Raw genomic sequence first — 18,587 nt, 5'->3', positions numbered from 1 at the left:
TGGTTGGTTTCCTTTGTCCATAACACATTTCTGGTATAAGATAAACTAAACGTGGGATGGGTTCTGGGGGGAGGGGGTCTTAAAACATCCGGGATATACACGAATTTCCCTCCGGCTGGGGTCAATTGATTGGGCGTCCAGCACAGGAGGCAGGGGTGCAAACTGTAACACGGTGTCCTCCGCCGCCCACGCGGGCATGTGACCGGGAGCACCCTGTGGCCACCCTTAACACTTTGGCATCTATATTTGTTTTAAAGACCGCCCTACACTAGGAATTCGATGGGACACTACAATCAGTGGCGTAGCGAGGTCGGATGTCACCCGGTGCGGCACTTAATGGTGTCACCACCCCCAGGGGCGTAGCGACTCTTCCCGGGGACAAACTTTCAATTTTCGATTTGCACCCCCCTCAAACTTTCGTTTGCACCCCCCTCAAACTTTTCTCTATATATTTTACTATGCTTTGGTGTCACCCCCCTAAATGGTGTCACCTGGTGCGGTCCGCACCCCCCGCCTCCCTCGCTACGCCTCTGACTACAATATTACTAAACCGAAACAGGGTGGCGGTAGCTCGACATGTGGCTCCTACGAGAGTCCTAAGCTATGACAATCCTTACATCTGGGCTCTTACTCACTGTGCGTGAACCCCCCCCCCCACCCCCTCGAAGAGATGCCTGGAAGAAACTCTATCCCAAAAAAAGCGTGACTTCATTTATGGATGACTCCCCCCCCTATTATACAACATAGCAAGGGTTGGCATGTAAGTTAAGTTAGTGTAGTTTAGATATTACTAAAGTATAAGTCTATTAAAATGTATTCAAACTAGTAGAATGCGTCCAGAGTGTAGATCTAATTTGTTTTAATTAAAAATAGATCTAGGCCTAATTGTCTCATTGAAGGTTTTGTGGCTAATTAGCATATTTGTATTTAGGGCCTATTACTATTTTATACAATTTATGGTTAACGCACATTTATATTTAAAAAATCTAATTTTGTAAAATCAAGCAATTAAACTTAGTTTAACAAATTATGTCAAGTGTATGTTTAAACCAAACTAACACGCATTGTTAAACCAATCGCAATAATTAATTCTCATTGGTCTAACTACAAAAAAAGACTGTGACATCATTTCTAGAATCAAAACATTGAAGGCAAGTGGCCATCAGCTGTCGCTATATAGAAACTAACGATATATTTGATTGGTTGTCGAAATCTATTTCCGGACCAAAATATTCGTAAACTATTAGTTTACTTTACACATTTTTTAACGCAATAAAGTAAATTTTACAATAAATGCAAATAAAATAAAATAGGAAGTATTTTGCACACTTAATATTATATTTTCTGTCAAAGCAACCTTTAAAATTAACTAAAATGTGCAATTACGTCACGCATTATCACCCAATGGAAATTTATCTTGCTAAGACCCTTCGGTTGTGTATTTTATGTTATTATTTTCTTTTTGTTTAGCAGTGATAGTAGCAGCACCACTGGACTAATAAATATTCGGAGTAAATTAACGTTTTCATGGCGTAAAGACATGAGTAACCACAACCATAATAATCATTACAGCAATCATTCAAAAAATAAATCAGAGGTAAGAAATTTTTAAACCAAATGACGGTTCATCCACTTCTTATTATTTAAAACAGACAAACGAAGAGAAGAGAACAAAAAGAAAGTAAACTATTAGAAAGAGAGGAAATCTCTCTAATCTCTAATACATTTTAATTTACTATTCATAGCTTAGCTTTAACTTTTAAGTCGTTAAATTTTTTTTAACCTCTCTTTAAACTCATACATGTTAGATAATAAATAATAAAGCAATTTAGCTTAGGTTGGCCTATATTTAATCTAAATCTAGATCTAGAATCTAGTATATTAGTATATTTTTTAGTGCAAAAAAGGCCTCAGTCTAGGCTAGGCTTTGCACTCAAACTTTAGTAGTTAGTTTAGGATGGTTAGTCACTAACAAGTAACAAGTGTAGTAAAAGTTAAGTAAAGCCTAGCTCCAGCCTAAGCCCTATCTAAAGCCACTAATCACTATAGGCAGCTTGTTCAATTTTTTGCAGGTTGGGAAAAGGACTGAACCAATTCCTTTTATAGGGCCTACTTTTAAAAATATTAAATCGGATCAAAGTGATAACTTAGGGCCTGCTGGATAAAACTAGTAATAAATTAAGTCTTACTTTAAACAAAATAGATATATTATTAAATTATGAGGTATGAAGGTAATTTTAAGTGATTTTCATACAAAAAATTAATGACCGAACTAGCATTTTTTACTTTTGTCTCTATCAAGTAGACCTACACAAGGCATCAAGAAGTGATGAATAAGTGATGAATAATAATAATAATCAATGTCACTTTCTTTAGCCTTAGCATTAAAAATGTGTAGAATCTACAATCTACAGTATTGCCTACTGAAGACAATAGGTTAAAGTGAAGACAATTAACATTTTATCATTTAACTCTTAACATATGATTGCTTAAACAATACTAAACCTAACCTAATTTTCACATTAGCAGTCCCTAACTCAAACCATTATTGATTCGTTTTGTGAACAACAGAAAAAAAATTACTTTGTGCGACATCACCAAGACACATTCTGAAATGTACACCCACCTTTTTCACACATCATTACACAGTCCCTTCCTCATGTCATAATTTATTGACAACTTCTTGTATAATAATTTTATACTCTACCTACCCTACATAATTCATAATACTACATATAGAAATTAAAACTTCAGGTTAGCAGCTTAAGGTTCCTCAACCCATTGGGTTTAGTTAGTGTTTAATAATAATTAGATTTGAATACAATGCTATGGTTAATAATAATGTTGGAGGACTTTTCCATATTATTTATTAGCATAATAATGATTGGCACAAGGTTTGGAAACTATGCACATTCCTTGATGGAAGTTGAACTTTAAACTCCATATATATTGCATCACATAGTTGAGTAATAATTTATTGATTTTGTATTAGTCATTTGTGAACTACCTCATTTTAATTTTTTTGAGTTATGTTGTTGATTTGTATTCATTTGCTGTATCATACTGTATGAGAAGGACTTGTATTGCAGAAAGCAGTACCCCTAGGTTGTGTTATACACTATATAATACATAAATGTATATTTAAATATATAGTATAATTTAGTATAAAAAAAACAGTTCATAAAAAGTAAGACCCATCATAGACATGATAATCAAGTTTTCTTATAGAAAAGTAGTCGTCTTGGCAAGTTTTATATGTTAAAAGAGTGCCCTGCTGTTTGATCTGACAAGTTCTATGAGTGTAGCAAATGTGTATATAAGCCTAAATTCTGGAGTATGGTTTTAGGCTAGTTAGTCTTGTGGCTAAAGCAGGAAATAGGTGTGTGTGACAATTGTAATTTCCAGTTGCCTTACATTTATCTTATGCTGGGTACTAATGAAAGCTGAGTTGAGCACAGTATTATCATGATTCAAACTAGAGTTTCTTTGGTTTGTAAGCATGTGCTACGCTGATCAGCTACAATGCACCCCACTGATTAAAATTGAGTGACAGGTTGTACAAATCAAGTTTTGGTAAGGTTATGATTGGTTGCCTTGGTACAATGATGTGGGTAGAGCTAATTAAAATGGTTGAAAATTTATGCCACCCTCTGGTTAGACCTTTAGTTGCACATCACACATATTTTGTAAAAAAAAAAAAATGAAGTTCCCCCTTAAGACCTAGCAATTTATAGGGCAGATGAAGTCAAGTTTATGTTTCTTTACCTCTTCATATGAAGCATGATGTGGTCAGCACTATACCCAGCCACCTTTACTATCATTAAATTGAGTCAGGTACCCAACAAAGCTGGAAGGACTCTGACAACACATTCCCTAGTTATACACATTTTGTTACTGTAAAAAATATGCATTATAATTAACATTTGAGCAATCAAACTCATGCTCACATTATTATCAAGTGTTGCTGCTAATTTGTTAAATTAATTAAAATAAAAATTATACTTTTTTATTGCTACTTTTCATTCTTTAAACTAAACTTTCAATTTAAAGAATGATTTTTGTTTAATTTAATGAGCGATGTTTTTGTTAGGAAAAAAGAAGGAAGAGACGAAGCAATTCAAAAAATGGAGCACCACCTGGAAACTTTGACTGGACTAGTGTTAGTAAAAACTGTTTACAATCAAAACTAATTTTTTTCATTTTGTCTGATTAAGATTTGCACCATTTCATAATTTCATTTGTCATACAAAGGTCTTCTAATTCTTAAACATTTAATAAAAATCGTAAACATTATGCTGAAGATTTTAAAAAATTGTTATAATTGATTAGCCTATCGTAATCATCTATTCCCATTTGTGCCCAAACACATGGGGCAGATGAAGTAGAGTTTCAGTGACCTCAGCATACAATGGGATAGTGTGGTTAGCAACTATGCCCAGCCACCTTTGTTTATCTTATGCCAGTTAGGTACCCATCAGAGCTGGGTGTACCCAGGGGCGTTCTACCGACTCAAGCCCGGGATCCGAACTCGAGACCTTTGGGTTGGCAGACGTAAGGCTATGATGCTTACAAAATACTTTAATTCTTAGGGTTAGGGCTGGGTTAGTTTAAGGGCTAGGGTTAGTGTGAGGTTCAAAGTTTAAAATGTTGTTGAAACTATAAATTGCTATGCATTGGTTTTTATTTATTTCATTGTGGTAAAACTTTATTAAAACAAGGCATTGCTACAAATCAGGATGTTAAATAATTGAGTTTCCCCCCTCCCCCACACCATAGTTAAAATATGAGCATGAGAAATTTAAAAATAAAATGGATTCTATCCTCTCTAAAACTGTCTCTAGCTGAAATGTATTTGTGCTATTTCATTGACTTATTGTACCCCATGAGGAGCAAAGGGCTGCAGCCAAACTCTACATCGGACTTGGTTTTGAGCGGCTCTCTTTATTTTCACCCAGCAGCCCTTGCCTCATCTTCTACTGTCCTTCTCCAGGATTTCCTTATCCTACCTACTTTCCTCTTCTATGGAATTCCAGTCAAAGTCAAATGCTTTCCTTGCCATGTTACACCCTCCACTTTGCTGGATTTTATGTCCCTGTCCATAGGCTGTTGTTTTGTTTCGTTACAGGTTTTTATTGGATATTTTGTCTCATTACTTTTGTTTTCATAATTCACTAATAAATTGAAAGTATAATTGAAAGATGTGTTAATGTTTAAAAATGGTTTTGATCTCAGATATCGCAAACAGCTTATGAAGACGATGCATTGATTAATAAGAAACTACCTAAGGAGTTGTTATTACGGTAATTTGAATCACTAATTTGAGTCACTAATTTGTGTCTCTAATTTGAATCACTAATTTCTTAGTAACATATATCAACTTTAAATGCATTAAAATTGGTAATGAAGAAATTAGTTTTTATTACTTCTAACATAAGTTGCCTATATTTTAATGAAGAGATAGCGTTACGTATGAAACTAGATAATAATGCCGCCTCACTACACATACATTTGTGCGGAAGTGCCTTATAATAGTTTTCTGACTAGTGTATAACATTTATTTCAGAATCTTCTCCTACTTAGATGTTGTGTCATTATGTCGATGCGCCCAAGTTTCAAAGGTTGGTGCCAGTTGGTTTTCCCAGCATATTTAAGATAATTTCACTTTTCTTTAGGTGATCTTTAAAAATCAAATTTGATTATTCATATGAACTAATGAATTTTTGATTTAAATTTGCCCTTGTTGATTTAAAAAGGTTGGTGCCTGTTTTTGCACAATATGAAGATCTAAATTTTTTTATCGGAATTTTAAAATTCAAATTTATTCAAATTAAATAATTATTGATTAAGCATTTCCCCTCCTTGGTTATAAAAGTGTAATCATTAAATCCATAACAAATCAATGTTTGTAATATTTTTTTTAGTATTGGAATATGCTAGCATTAGATGGAAGTAATTGGCAGAAAATTGATCTTTTTGATTTCCAAACAGATATAGAGGTAAGTTTGTTCACTTAGTTTTATCCACATGTCCTTGCACACACATATCAGAAGCTGGAACTGTCATACTAGCCTTGAACGTATGAATTAAACTTTAATTTAAAGTGAGGGGTTTACCCAGGGGCTAATAATGTTGACTTAATATAATAGATATTTGGAACTATGCAGCCCAGAAGTAATTGTTTGCAAAAAATTGCATCAATAACAACTATTTTCTAGAAATGTTATTAAATGAACATTTTGTTATAAAATGAGTGTGATTCCAAGCAATTTGGTTCCTTGCAGAGTAATAGTTTTGTACTGGTGGTTTAAACAACTGTTGTATTACATAGACTAAAGTTTATTTTTACTGATGGTTTAAGCAACTGTTGTATTACATAGACAAAAGCTTTTTTATACTGGTGCTTTAAATAACTGTTGTATTACATAGACTAAAGTTAATTTTATACTGCTGTGTTACAGGGACGAGTGGTGGAGTACATGTCCCAGAGATGTGGTGGCTTCTTGAAATCATTGAGTTTAAAGGGCTGCCATAATGTCACAGATGGGGCTTTACAGTAAGTCTATTTTTAACACTTGAGTTTTCTCAGCTAATGGTAAACCTTTGCTCATAGTCTGGCTTGCACTTTAGGGGTTTTACTGTAGTTGTTCTGTGTAATGTTTACTAATTTTGGTGATCTAATGTTACCAGATGTAAGTCAGCTTATCTAATATACATCTCTGTTCTGAAACTGTGCCAAACTTGAATCTACTTCCCACTGTAGTGACATTTAATTTTTTTAAATACTTGTTAATATGGAGGGAGGGGGGAATATATAAGCATGTATTACTAAATATAAATAAAGTTAATATTATTCACAGTAAATTAAAAAGGACACCATACTAGGAATATGTATATACTTATATTTTAATTACCATAATTATTATTATATATTTATAAAACTATTTAATAATGAACTCACTTTATATTTTAGAAATTTTGCACAGCAGTGTCGACATATTGAAACCTTAATATTGAACAAATGTAAAAGTATCACAGATTTGTGAGTATCCACTCTGTCGTTCAACTTGTGTTAAACATGCAGTCATGATAAACTTTGTTGTTCAACGTATCATTCATATATAGTTTATAATAATAAAAGTTAATATTGTGTTATTAATTTGATTATGGTTTTAAAAACTTATTTTTAAAACCTTTGAAAAATTTTTATGTTGTCTTCACTATTCCAAAATAATATAATCACTTTTAATAAGAGGTAAATATTTTTTATTTCATAGATCTAAAAATACTCTAATAATTTTACTATAACAAAGGAGTTTAAATGTTTTAAAAATTTAATTTTACATTAACTGCATACTTAGAAAAAAACTGGGAAATTTCAGGAATGAAGCATGTTGTTACTTTGCATTGCTATACTGGTGAATTCTAGAAAGTAATGAAGATTTATTTTATTACAGAACTTGTGAAAGTTTAGGTAAATACAGTTCAAAGTTACGTAAGTTAGACCTCACCTCCTGCCCAGATATTACAGATGCTTCACTCAAGTATTTGAGGTATACAACTTATCTAGAAGGTTAATTTTTGTCAGACACAACACTTGTGATCTTTCATGTCTTCATAGGCTAAAATATTGTCATGGTCATTTGCTTAACGCAGTAAAATTTGTTTTATTTCTGTTATGTTAGAAGGGAAAAAAGTTTAATTATAATATTGTTAATTGGTTTTTAATTTAGGCATTTCAGGATTTTACACATTTGTGCTATAGTACAGGAATAATGTGTGAACTAATTGTTTGAAATACTTCAAAAAACTTCTGAAAAGTGACTTTGTGATTGTATTTGACCATGACAATATTGCAAACGATTAACATAGCTTTGCACCTCTTACCTTAGAAATAAGAACTAGAGGCCAGTAAATTTTTGTTTTCATATAGATATATATCGCTAATGAGACGTTGAAACTGACACTAGTTATTTTGCCTCATTTTGGCTTTGATATAAACTGAATATTTGTGTTAACTATTACGTAAATGACCTTAGCAATTAAAATCTTGTTTCAGTAATGCTAATTCCAGTAACAGTGGTCGTGGCTGCCCATTGCTGACCTATCTAGACATTTCTTGGTGCCAGAATATAACCAATGAAGGTGTGATAGCGCTGGCTGAAGGCTGTCCAAAAATTAACACCTTTTTATGTCGAGGCTGCACACAGGTTTGTTATTTGTTTCATGACATTTTCTAAATTCTTGTTTTTTATGTCCAAAAATTAACCCATTTTTTTCTGCACTGGCTGTACTTATGAATGTTATTATTTTTGTATCCTGACATTTTCTGAATAGTTTTTTGTGACTTCTTATTATCTTTGTGAACTTGTTTTATCTAATGAGGATATCATAGATTGTGTTTAGAATTCTGTTTTTGGTTTTTATGTATTTTGCTGGGGAAAGCTACACTAGTTTTAGGTAGTGTTACGTAATCCATATTTACATCTAGCTAGATTAACTAATGATGCTTTCATTACCAGATTGGCAATGAGGGTATTGAAAGACTGGCCACATGTTCTGAAAATTTGATGAAGTTGAATATTCAACAAGTTAATGTAAGTTCCCAATTTTAGGGTTAAATTTTTTGTATGCTATTTAAAAAAAAATCGCATAATATATTCTTTTCTTCTTAAGTTAAGCTATTGAAAATAAGAAACTCCAGCATATTTTGTAATGGCATTTTTATTCTGATACTATTATTTAATTTTAAGATGAAGCGATCAGAATTTAAAAAAAAAATCTCTTTTATTCTGTTTAGAATATCACAGACGAGGCCATCACAAAAATTGGTAATGAGTGTCCTGGGCTCACTCTCCTGTGTGCATCAATGTGCACCCGCCTTACTGATGCTAGTCTTGTGGCGCTGGGGAAAGGATGTTTGGAGCTCAGGTACTTTCACAACTATTTACCGATTAAAATGGTTGAAAATATTTTATATTTGTTGAACAGTTGCAATCAAGGCTTAGATTGTTACTTAACTCTAACCCTGACTTTAATGCTAATTATGCACTTACCTCTTACTGATACTTACAAAATTTGTTTGATATAAACTGTACAATTTTGCGATGTTTGAATAAAAACAAACAATTAAAGTTAAACATTGTTAATAAAAATTGATGAACAAAAAAGTTTGAACAATGTTTAAGTGGTAAAAGCTAGTGCGTAACGTGTATTTTGTGTATGCAGTATTAAAAAAAGTTGAAAAACGAAATATGTATTTCATAAATGACTGCAGCAGGTTCAAAACTACTGCTCAGCCATGCAACCTCGAGGCTTATGAAAGCTTTAACATTGTAACAATTTTTTTTAAGAATAAAAATGTGAAAAATAAATAGAATTTAACCAAAGTTTGTTAATCCTTTTAATATTTGATTAGTTTAAATTTTTTTTTTAGAACTTTAGAGGTCTCTGGCTGTAACAATCTGACAGACAGTGGATTTCAGGAGCTAACGAGGGTAAGACAATTTTTTAATTAGTTTAGAGAGACAGTAAATATTTAGGGGTTGACAAGTGTAAGATACATGTGGAAAAATATCATTTTTGTCATTTAGATCATTTTATTTTTACTGAGAAAATACATAACTACATTTATCCAATAGCTTTTGATAGTTTGAAAAAAAGAGATAATGTTTTAATTTTGTTATTAATTCATGTGAGGCAGTATGCTTCAATATGGGAAATGGTATGACATGGCATTTGTCTTGTTGTATATGACAGCACTTTTGTTATATGTAGGCTATATGGTATGGTACTTTTGTTGATTGTACATAATAAAGTAATTTTATTACTTGCACACTACAGTACTTTTGTTGTTAGTGCGAAACTTAGGGTTTTTTATTATTTATTCATAACGTAGTAATTTTATAGCTTGTATATAACGGTACTTTCATTGTTTGTATATGACATGATACTTTGTTGTTTGTACACATGTGGTACTTTTATTGTTTAAATATGACATTGTATTTTTCTTACTTGTACATGATACAGTATTTTTGTTGTTTCAGAATTGCCATAAGCTGGAAAAAATGGATCTTGAAGATTGTATTCAGGTAAACAAAAAGGATCATTCATTAAGTGCACTATTCAAATCCTACATGCTCATGCTCTCTATTCTGAATTTTAAAATACCTACACCCATATGTCTTCTATTCTGAATTTTAAAATACCTACACCCATATGCCTTCTATTCTGAATTTTAAAATACCTACACCCATATGCCTTCTATTCTGAATTTTAAAATACCTACACCCATATGCCTTCTATTCTGAATTTTAAAATACCTACACCCATATGCCTTCTATTCTGAATTTTAAAATACCTACACCCATATGCCTTCTATTCTGAATTTTAAAATACCTACACCCATATGCCTTCTATTCTGAATTTTGAAAAACCTACACCCATATGCCTTCTATTCTGAATTTTTATATACCTACACCCATATGTCTTCTAATCTTAATTTTAAAAAAAAACCTACACCCATATGCCTTCTATTCTGAATTTTTATATACCTACACCCATATGCCTTCTAATCTTAATTTAAAAAAAAAACCTACACCCATATGCCTTCTATTCTGAATTTTTATATACCTACACCCATATGCCTTCTAATCTTAATTTAAAAAAAAAACCTACACCCATATGCCTTCTATTCTGAATTTTTATATACCTACACCCATATGCCTTCTAATCTTAATTTAAAAAAAAAACCTACACCCATATGCCTTCTATTCTGAATTTTTATATACCTACACCCATATGCCTTCTAATCTTAATTTTAAAAAAAAACCTACACCCATATGCCTTCTATTCTGAATTTTATGTTTTTTTTAGATAACAGATGCCACACTGGGTCATATAGCTAGCCACTGCCACCAACTTAATGCCTTGGTGAGTTCACATTTTCATGCTTTATGTACACAATTTATCGGACGGCGTGGCCTAAGTGAAGGTCTCGAGTTTGAAATAGGGTCCATGTCAGTAGAACGTCCCTGAGTCTACCAAGCTATGATGGTTACCTAACTCATGTTAGGGAAAGTAAAGACAGCTGGGCAAAGTGCTGACCACAGATTCCCTTCATATGCTGAGGGCTTCTTCATCTGCCTAATGGATCTCTATGTCCAAAGATGATTCTTTACTTTTTCTTTACTTATGTACATATTTTACTTACTTTTGGTAGTTACACGTTTCGTTCTTACTATCCTCTTAAACTTTGTTAGATATGACTTGTTCTTTCTGAATTATCTTATTCATTAAATGCGCCTTTTATATGGCTATAACAGTCCAAACTACTAAACCTAGTTCATCACCCTGTTAAAATTATAACTAATTCCTATTTGAGTCATGTATGTAAACACAATGAGATAAAAAAATAGATAGTTAAAATGTTTTATCTGGATAATTTCCTATGGTTTTGTGAACTATTTTCCTAGAGCTTTTAGGCCTTGGGCTTCATTGCACTTCTCTTACCAAGCCTACCTTTGTTGGTACCAGTACTTGTCTTAAAGTCAGTCTTGGACTTATTGCACTTCTTTTATCAAACATGTCTTTTTTGGTAACAGTACTTGTCTTTTAGTCAGTCTTAGACTTCTTTGCAGTTCTCTTACCAAGCCTACCTTTGTTGGTACCAGTACTTGTCTTAAAGTCAGTCTTGGACTTATTTGCATTTCTTTTATCAAACTTGTCTTTTTTTGGTAACAGTACTTGTCTTAAAGTCACTCTTGAACTTCTTTGCAGTTCTCTTACCAAACCTACCTTTGTTGGTTCCAGTACTTGTCTTATACTTCTTTGCGCTAATTTTACTAAAGATTTCTTTGTTTGTCCCAGTCTTTATCCCACTGTGAACTGATTACGGACGAGGGGATTCGTCAGATTGGCTCTAGCCCCTGCGCCACGGAGAATCTCCGCATCCTTGAGCTGGATAACTGTCCTCTCATCACGGATGCGGCTCTGGAACATTTGCAGGGGTGTCAGTCCCTGCAGCGTATTGAGATTTATGACTGTCAGTTGATTACGAGGGCTGGTATACGTCGGCTACGGGTGAGTTGAAGCTGACTGTTGAGCTAGTTACAAGTGGTGGTAAAGTTTAGGAAGTTTAGATTGATGGCTTTTGTCTTGGTTGGGAGTGCTGGTAAAAGTGGGCTATAGATAAATGAAGATTATTGTTGGTAGATTTTAGCCATGATTAAGTTGAGAAGTGTCAGGCGATTACCTAATCTTACATTTTATTACAAATCATCGTATCAATATTGTGTATTTGTGTATGAGTAGAATAAAAATAAGTTGAAAATTTACTGTTGATAAAAGGATTGTTTGTTTAAGATACAGATATAATAAGATTTTCACCCAAGGTACAATTCAAAGAAAGCAAATGTACTGATTATATTACAAATTATCCTATGAATATTGTGTATTTGTGTATGAGTAGACTAAAAATAAGTTGAAAATTAACTGTTGATAAAAAGATTGCCTTTTTAAGAATCAGATATAATAAGATTTTCACCCAAGGTACAATTTAGCAATTTCTTCTTGTTTCAAAGAAAGCAAATGTAATGTAATATTTGTTCCCTTTCCCTAGAACCACTTGCCTGATATTTTGGTACACGCCTACTTTGCACCTGTAACTCCCCCTCCCTCAGTTGGAGGGGGCAGGCAGCGCTACTGCAAATGTTGTATTATTCTTTGACCAATAACATTTCATGTCACCTGTGTTCAGGTAGGTTAATTATTTTTTTTCTTAATTAGCTCACACACACAAAAAATTATATTATTAAGGTCAAATGTTGTTGTGATTAAAAAAACAGTTATTCTATTTGATAAAATTTAATTGAATTTAAAAACAAGAAAATAAAGAACAGAAATCAAACACCTGCTAAGTCTTCCAAATTTAATTGGTCATTTAGTTAAAAATTGCCTCTAAAATTTAATATGTGGGTTGGTAAAAACATTACAAAGGAAAAAAAAGAAATTCCAAATTTAATTGGTTGGTTAATAAAAATTAGGCCTCTAGAATTTAGTGCATTAACGAAAATAAAAACCCTCCAAAATTTAATTGGTTGGTTTAAAATAAAAGGCTTGGAATGTTCATAGTTGTACAAACAAACAACCAACTGTTAGAAATATTGGTTTAAATATTGCTTGGTGCCTTTATAAGTGTTCATCGTTTGAATGATAACAGCTGATGCTAGGGTCAGCTTATGATTCTGACCTGTCATGCTATTAGTATTTTGTATGTCATGTCGCATCTGTCATGTCACAGCCCTCATGTCACATTTGTCATGCCATTGCTGACAAGTACTGATTTAATGTTACCAATAAGTATGTTATTGTGGCTCTCATGGTACAATACTAAAGGATCATTTGGCCACGGCTGTAAAAAGCTGTTTTCAACCTTTTAAACCATCAGGATGGAATTTTTTTTTTGTAGAAATTCTATCTTTTTAGTTTAATAAAAAAAAAAAAAACAACTTTTAATTTTTAATAAGCTGTACCTTATGGTTTTTACAGGAAGGCTAAAACATTTTGTTGCCATGGGAACAGTTTAGGGTAGGTTCATCCACTTACCAAAACACTACAGAGGTTATAACTACTTTTTCATCTGGACATTAACATCACACGAATCAAAGGCTTGTTAGTCTGGCTTTATACATTCAGGAATTTTTATTTAACTGCTCTTATTGTCAGCTTTGAGAGGCTTTAACTGTGTTGGGCATTATTTCATAATAACAAAAATCTCAACTAATAGTTATAAATTTTTTTTTTCTAGCTGATAGTGATCTTCAGAATTAAGTAAACATCAAAATTAACTGAAAAATGTTTCTATTTGTTTGAGTAAAATAGCTGGTAGTTGTTTTTCTTTGTAATCTAAAAGATTTTTTTTATAGATTAGTACATAAAAATTGTTGATCTCCAGAAATCTTTAATACTTTCCTGACTATTTCCTAATGTATTTATTTTATTTTAAAACTGTATTGTACATTCAACATTTTAAAAAGTTTCATAACTAAAATCTTGGTGTATACTTAATTTATAAAAAATATTTAAGAAAATTTATTTTTGTTAAAAAAATAACTGGGTGAGATTACTAGTGGAATAATAAAAAAAAATGCAACTGGTTAATGAGCATCAATAAATTTCACCAACAAATGTATTGATTGTTAATGTCAACATATCAGGTTACACAACAAATCACTAGTATTCCCTGTTCAACTTTTCACTAGCGAGGTGTTACAAGTTTTTCTCATTGCCGACATTTTGACATTTCTTTTTGAGCATATTCAACAGATCTTTTTCTCACAATTTAACAAAATGTATTATTTTAATCTGTTTATGCCTGGAAGCCATTTTTGTCACAAATTGGTTAGAAGATACTTTAAGATAACAATCATTTCACAATCTAAAAAGTATTTGGTTTATTAACTAATATTATGTTTATGAATGTTGATGGAAAGGAAGTTAAACTGGTGTATGAAGTGATCTAAAGAATGTTGAAAAATATCATGGCTAATTTGTTTTTATTTAAGTGCTTTTGTTATAATACTCTATGGACTACACAAATCTTGTAGAGTTTGGCCAGTTTTAAACTTTCTAAAACTTGAAAGTATACAAAATTGTTGTAATTTGCTGTGTTCATGCATAGGTGATATTTATCTCTCCTTTATTGAATTCTGCTAGAGGGTTGTTTCTTTTTGTTCACAAATTTTCCCTTGATATATATTAAAGCATTTAATATTTGTTAAAATAATTTGAATAAAAATGTTAACAAAAAAAGTTCACTGGTTACATTTATGAAAATATAAACCTAAAAAAGTTTACTTTGGAACAGGTAAATAAAAACAACTTGTTTATGCTAGTACAAAGTAAATGATACATTCTTCTATGCTGAACACATTGTCAGTAGACTCTTGAGATTATCAGCACTTATTAACTAGAGTGATGTCTCTTGTTTTTAATTTTTGACCAAGTGTGATCTTATTTAAAATTTGTGTGAAACTTGTAAAAAAAAACAACATTTGTTAAAAATATTGTTGTTTGCTATTTGTAATTTTGTTTATAAGCTTTTTGTACAGTTTGTATAATGTAAATGAAATGATAGCACTGTACAGATGTTTATTTTTTTATATATTTTTTATTAGTCTAAGAAATTTCTTCCTGAATGCTGTGTGTTAGCAACGAGAAGTTTTTTGAACCCTAGAAGACTAGATGTTAACTTGATCATTTAGGATTTGAGCGAAGCATGCTGAGAAGTTTAGAAGTTTTGGTCGTGTGTTTTAGTATCAGTAGCCTGAGAGCGCCTGGCCACACGGTGGCCTAATTAAAATGTATACATGATACTCTACAATGCTTTTCTTTTTGCTGTTTGAAAATAATCTGTACATTCATTCTTTATTATTGTTATTCTCAACTCTACATGCTTTGAAAAAAAAAATGCTATTGATTTGATTCAAGGTAGTATGATTGTTTGGATTTTACTAGGGAAGATTGCTCTTATTAATTCAAATATGTTAAATCTCAGCAATTTGAATGTTGTGTTTTTTTATTCCTAATAAATATTAACCACTTTATTTATTAATAGCTTGAACTAGCAGTGATTAAATAAAATATTGTTACATTTAACTATTAGATAAAGTTTGATTTAAATAATTTCCCTGTTAATATCTCTTACACTTCAGTTTAGCATAATTTCAAAATAGTAGTTGATTTAGAAATACATTGTATTTTACACATATAAAAATATTGACCACTTCTTTTTTAGTAAACATCTTTTTTGGTAGTAACAGGCACTATATTTGGAAGTTGATGAGGTTAGGTTTTAAAGCATCTCCAGATAAATATTTTTTGTATATTAGTTTTTCTTTAAAGATTGTTTTCACTTACTAGTTGATGTAGTGGCAGCTACAAGCTTGAGACATCCAAGACATGAGAAACTTTTTAATCTACCAACGCTATTTGATGTGCTGATATAGAAATTAATTCTTGAATCTTGAAAGATTAGTTTAAAAAAATCAACTCAAATTTGTCTGATAAAACTCAAGTTAAGTGTTGGCAAGTATCAGTGTTACAGCGTTACCAGTGTAACAACAAACACATTTACCAATGACAGTTACCATTGTTGGTAACAGATTTACCTTGATGGTAGCACTGAGACACCAGTGGTGGTAGCAGTTACCCAGGTGATGCAAAGATTTACCACCAGTATGTAAAAAAAGGTAGTCAGGAATGACAAGTTACAATTTGCTATTGTAATGATTTTAATTAATTTTGTTTTAAGAAAAAGAAACAAAACTAAAAAAAAATGTTTTGCATATGTAATTTTTTTAGAGCATTACATTGCATTTTTATTGTCTTTCAAAATGAATACAACTATTTTATTTATTAATTTTGTATAAAAAAAATTACATGAAAACAAAAGATCTGTTTGAAAACTTTTTCAACACTCTTATCTCTAGAGGATTTCACTGCCTTTAACTATAACTGCTAGAACTCTTACCTAGTACAGCAAACATGTTATGTTAAGTGAGTAAGATGTTTAACCATTACTCTTTGAATGATGTATTGTGTGATGTTTTCTTGATGTTTCATTTTTTTCAAAGGAGTGTGAAGAGAATGCAAGTGTTTAAAAATCATCTTACTAAAGAAATTTTTTTGATAAAGTTAAAAAAATACAGAATTAAAGTTATATAAATAACTGTTGGAACTTAATAGTAACCGAAGGCTTTTAATAATCTTTCACTTTATGGAAGCAACTTAGAGAAGAATTTTTTTAAGAATCAAGCATAATCAATTAAAAAAAATATTGTAAAGAATAAGTGCCCTTTTTTATTTTGAGAAAAGAGTTACCTGCTCTTTGTTTATTTGTTGAGAACCAAACACTTATTGGGTACTGACCATATTGACCAGTGTTAATTTTTAAAAATTACATGTTGTTTGGAAATGCACCTTAATGTACAGGAGAATTAAGAAGTATAGCATGGCTGATCACTACTTTAAGCAAACAATTGTCCCATTTCGCAATCAGTTGTGAGTTCAGATAGTGCAGCCAAAAATCAGGGAATAAATAATTCTTCTTCGTGAATTGTATCTGCGTACGTCAGATGATGTTGAACAGTTGAACAGAACACTATATTATCAGATCTCATCTTTTCGACTGGTTTTAATTTTATTTCAAAAGCAACATTTTTTTTTTACTTGCAAGAATACCAATATTTTTTAAAGTTAATTTTTGAACAAATTTAAGGATGATATTTTAATGAAACGAAATATGTACTTAAAGATTCTTTTTGTTTTAAATATTAAAAAAATATATTTAAAAAAAATTCTTTAAAAAAAGATAAGGTTCAATCACTTAATCAAAAAAGTACTAATTACAGAAGAATGCTCATTTATGTCCACACTGAGTTAAAAAACGCAATACAATCCCATACTATGTGAGAGTTTTTTTTTTTAGTGAAGTTTAATTTGTGTGGTATTAAACTTTAAGCCAATGTCTAAATATAATGTGGTGGGTGAGCATGACTGTCAGTAATTTGTCAGTGTAAATGGGGTTCATGTGGCATCCAGATATCTTTACTAAAGTTAAATGTGATGTCATAACCAGTTATGATGTGTTGAATCTAGTTGTAAATTGAGGTATGTGAACCATGTCATAGGCAGATTTTTGTTATGTGTGTGAGGAGGGGGAAGGATTTTAATTTATATATATATATATATATATATATATATATATATATATATATATATATATATATATATATATATATATATATATATATATATATATATATGTCTGTATACATATATATCTATATATAATTTTGAATAGTAAACATAATAACGTAATTTTTGTGCGCGCACCATCACAGCTTTCATGTTGATGGTGCGTGGGTTCAACTCCCACCTCCCCTCTCCCCCCTGCCTATGCCATTGTGTGTGAGTGTGGCATTTAGTGTCTGTACCAATGTTTCTTACTTTTTATCTAATCTCTGTGTTTGGCCTTATACCAATGTCGCGGCACCTGATTGGTGTAGAGAACGTCGTGAAACTGATTGTGATCCAACTCCAATATTTTGCAGCAATTTTTTTCAGTACTCTTCTCATTGATATTTTTTGTTGCTTGGCTGATGTAAAGATTTATTCACACTGATTAAACTTGTACCAATAGACTTGAGGTTTCTTTCTGCTTTTATTTTTTTAAAGTTATTGATGTACGGGTGCCGAATGAATCTGTTTTTCCTTTTTCAAAATATTATTGTGTGTTCACGGTAGGCATTACTTATCTTGGTCAAACAATACCCTAGATAATTTTTTCATGTTGTTAAAAAAAGGGCTTAAGTATTACAGCAGATCTGCAGGCTGAAATGAAAAGTTGTTTTCACAAATAGTTTACTGATTTTGGTTTATGGTTAAGACTTTTGTAGCACAATATAAAAGAACAGGTGAATTATTCGGTTCCAATTCAAGCCCACAATCTATTAAAATGACCAACAAAATATGCTTTGGATGTGATAATGAGCTGTGTTTAAAATGTGTTTAATGTCTTGTAGCATATA

At 31.5% G+C, this 18,587-nt stretch overlaps 1 protein-coding gene across 1 annotated transcript; it reads left to right on the top strand.

The window, feature by feature from the left end:
- Positions 1-1,442: 1,442 nt before the first annotated feature.
- Positions 1,443-17,716, top strand: LOC131954361 (F-box/LRR-repeat protein 20). The gene is made up of 17 exons (XM_059317981.1): positions 1,443-1,597; positions 4,091-4,159; positions 5,233-5,300; positions 5,564-5,618; positions 5,922-5,996; positions 6,459-6,553; positions 6,971-7,039; positions 7,455-7,550; positions 8,057-8,207; positions 8,520-8,594; positions 8,798-8,928; positions 9,434-9,494; positions 10,044-10,088; positions 10,873-10,929; positions 11,866-12,078; positions 12,617-12,754; positions 13,546-17,716. The coding sequence occupies exons 1-16, from the start codon at positions 1,541-1,543 to the stop codon at positions 12,722-12,724; spliced, it is 1,425 nt and encodes a 474-aa protein (XP_059173964.1). The 5' UTR covers positions 1,443-1,540; the 3' UTR covers positions 12,725-12,754; positions 13,546-17,716.
- The last annotated feature ends 871 nt before the right edge of the window (positions 17,717-18,587 follow it).

The sequence above is a fragment of the Physella acuta genome, unplaced genomic scaffold (genome assembly GCF_028476545.2).
Source record: "Physella acuta isolate Inbredline_101_S28 unplaced genomic scaffold, ASM2847654v3 ptg000991l, whole genome shotgun sequence".
In the NCBI taxonomy this organism is placed as follows: domain Eukaryota; kingdom Metazoa; phylum Mollusca; class Gastropoda; family Physidae; genus Physella; species Physella acuta.
Note: the sequence above shows the minus strand (reverse complement) of the source record. Positions and strands in the feature narration are given on the sequence as shown.